General features: G+C 45.2%; 1 protein-coding gene across 1 annotated transcript; it reads left to right on the top strand.

Annotated features, from left to right (window-relative positions):
• Positions 1-261: 261 nt before the first annotated feature.
• LOC121965108 (ubiquitin-protein ligase E3A-like) lies at positions 262-2,764 on the top strand (the record flags this gene model as incomplete). The annotated part of the gene is made up of 3 exons (XM_042515274.1): positions 262-306; positions 1,387-1,464; positions 1,554-2,764. Coding segments are annotated over exons 2-3 (1,254 nt in total), but the record flags the coding sequence as incomplete, so codon positions are not given.
• Between the last annotated feature and the right edge of the window lie 719 nt (positions 2,765-3,483).

Genomic DNA, 3,483 nt, shown 5'->3' with positions numbered 1-3,483 from the left:
CATGTTAGTAGAGCTTTGATCAGTGCACCCAATCAATCCTGGGCATATGGACCAAACCCTTTTTTATTTTATTTTATTTAAAAAAACATGCACATGCTTGGAAGTATTTTTTACTCATTTAGTCCTCGTGCACACTTGCCTCTCCAAAACTTAACCACCAAGGCGCTACACATCAACAGGGAGGAATCGTCATTCAGTGGGGAACACACTTGGATACAACAGCGGGCCTCAGGCTATTAAAATGTTTGTTGTCTTTCACAGGACTGTCCATTGGGTCTGCAGGTGTGCACCTGAATCCAGCCGAATGTAAGTCACTTTATTTGAACTTGCACTTAAGTAGTTAAACTAGTAGCTAAACTAATGTACATGCAATTAGTTAAACTAATATTTCTATGTGAGGAGTTGCACCCTTCGATGTTCTTTACGTGGGATCACCGTCTCTGTCATTGTGTCATTTAAACAGGGAGGCCCAGATCACGATTTTTCTGTCCATCATTGCTGATCGTCTGTGAGCAATATCTGCAGATACGATCGTGTTTTTGTCTTGTTTTATCAGCTGGTATTGCAGTATTTTAGGTCAGTTGGACTGTTTTGTAGTGTATTGGTGGATCTCAAGGGACTGGCATCACAAGGGGACCTCTGGTAATTTATAAAAATTGCTGAGGACATCTTGTGATTTTGATCCCGTGTTTGTTTTCTGCGCAGGGAAATACGGTCAGTAAATTTGCGTAAATTAACACATTGCTTATACTGTGCTTTATGGGGCAAAGACATGGGGAGGGTAATTTGTAAATAACATAAGCTCGCAGGGTAATACTTGTGCCATGCAAATAGAGCTTAAGTCTTGATGAAGAACTGAAATTCACAATGTTAAAGGATGCTGTTCGCTGCTGGAGTCGAAGTTCAGCTGTAAACAAAACAGAGCACCTGAGGAGTACCTGGAAACTTAATTAACTTATTGAAATACTTGTTCTAAAGCGGAGTAGTTTATCAGTAGGCCAGCTAAATCACCAGTCACTGGTAACAATTGGCCGTTCGATCTGGGCATCCCTACTTTTAAATGTTCTTCTTGGATTTCGCTGAATGTTTCGCAGAATGCAATATGTTCAGCTTTCTTGCATTGCGAGAAAATGTTCATGCTTTTCTTCTAACCATAGATGACTTCCTGTTTGAATATCTTATGCAGGAACAGAGCGACTGCAAAGCATCTAATTGAGCGCTACTTTCGGCAGTTAACCGACGGCTGTGGAAATGGCGACTGCACGAATGAGTTTTGCGCATCGTGTAGAGATTTTCGACCTTTGGATAGCAATACAGCAGCTGCCAAAGCGCTTGAGCTGTTTAAGATTAACGCCAAACTCTGTAATCCTCACCCCTCCACGAAAGACTCTGCACATCCAGACTCTCATCTGGACTGTAAGATGAGCGATTCGGACCTCTTTCCCGCCATGGAAGACTTCTCAGGTACCGTAAAACTGACTCTTTTTTATGGACACTAACTTTGAATCGGTTCATTTTGTCAATTCATTTTTCCTTTTACTGTTTTGGTCCAGATGTTAATTACCTCACAGAGAACACAATATGTATGATCCTGAGTTTCTGCGAGGAGAAAGGGGACTACTCGGCTCTCGTACGCGTCATCGGCAGGATTTTCTCCAATGCAGAGGCCTTGATTAAGAGTTTCAGGAAGGACGAACCCAAAACTACAGAAAACCTTGACTCTTTAGAAGCAACAGATGTGGAGAAGCATAAGAAGCCAAGTGAAGAAACCTCAGAAGAAAAGGGTGCTTCCTCTGCAGCTGCTTTACCAGACGAAGGTGTTAATGAAACGTTCGACCCCTGTGAGGTCACCGTGGACATAGACGCCGTGCGGAGAGTCTACGACAGACTTCTAGGACTCGAACAGGTTGAGGCCGCTCTCGTAAACGCAATAATTTACCTCACTCCGAACATGGAGCTTGACCTGGAATACCTTGACGTGTACGAAACAAACCCAGATTATCTGAATATCTTCCTCATCGTGCTAGAAAACAGCAACCTGCACAGCCCCGAGTACCTGGAAGTGGCGTTGCCGCAGTTCTGCAAAGCGATGAGCAAACTTCCAGTGACAGCGCTCGCCAGACTCTCGAAGCTCTGGTCCGTGTACGGTCTCTCGCACATCCGCCGTATGATGGAAACCTTCCAACAGCTCATCACTTTCACAGTCATCAGCAACGAATACGACAGCGAAAATCTGGTGAATGATGACGAGACTGTGGTCACCGCGACGCAGTGTTTAAAGGTTGCCTTCTACGCCAGTATCCTGGGTGGTGACCTGAACTTGGATCACAACGAGGAGGAGGACGACGACTCGGAGTCCGATGAGCTCACCCTGCACGAGCTGCTCGGTGAGGAGCGGCTCTACAAGAAGGGTCCTCGGGTCGATCCTCTGGAGAAAGAGCTGGGTGTCCGACCTGTGGACAGCATTAAACCCCTCATCCCGTTTGAGGATTTTGTCAACGAGTCAGTGAACGAGGTGGTGGAGATGGACAAGGATTTCACCTTCTTCAAGGTCAACGCCGAAACCAAGTTTTCTTTCCAGAGCTGCCCCTTCATCCTCAACGTGATCACCAAGAACCAAGGATTATACTACGACAACAGGATCAGGATGTACAGCGAGCGGCGGCTCACGGCCCTCTACAGCATGGTCCAGGGCCAGCAGCCCAACCCCTATCTGAAGCTCAAAGTACGCAGAGATCACATCATCGACGACGCCCTCGTCAGAGTGAGTCACTGCACGATGTGTTACTGTTACACGTGATGTCATATTGAGGCTACAGCTACACTAATACGTTTACGTTTTGAAATCGAAATTCCAGTTAACGCAAATTTAGCCAATCACTTTTGTGCAACCTTTTTGTCCAATCACCACAACTTATCCACAAAATCACACAGTGACGGGGCTAACCGTTGGTATGGCTGGACCCAAACATTTGGCTATTCGAGTATTCGTGATTAGGGTCAGTTTTCAATTTATGCATTTAGATATTCATTTTTATTTATTTATTTATTTTTTTGCAGAGGCTGAGTGCCATTCAGTGTTTGTGATACTGCTGCTGCGCCTGCCACACACACACTGACAGGAATGATCATTTTACCCAATGGTTATTAATGGGTTTATTGGAGAGCCATGTCGGTGTCGGTGTAAGCAACACCCGAACGCAAACACGTGAGCGCCACCTGCCCCCCATCCCCCGCAGCTCACCCCGAAAAGAGCTCTGTCCTAAAGCATAAAGCAGGCGAATTTCAGTATTTTCCATAAATGAGGACAGTTATAATTTCAGACGCACAACGACATTTAAAGGGCTGATTTAGAACACTGGACAGATTGTTGGATTGCGTAACTGTCAAAGTTTTTGTAACTTAATAAACTATAAAGTGTCACCACAGCTCACAAGTAGTGGGAGGCTCACCGGGCTCTCTGTCACGTAAGAGAACGTGTTG

This window comes from Plectropomus leopardus, unplaced genomic scaffold, assembly GCF_008729295.1.
Source record: "Plectropomus leopardus isolate mb unplaced genomic scaffold, YSFRI_Pleo_2.0 unplaced_scaffold18607, whole genome shotgun sequence".
Classification (NCBI taxonomy): domain Eukaryota; kingdom Metazoa; phylum Chordata; class Actinopteri; order Perciformes; family Serranidae; genus Plectropomus; species Plectropomus leopardus.
The sequence above is the reverse complement of the archived record's forward strand: the minus strand, read 5'-3'. Positions and strand labels throughout refer to the sequence as shown.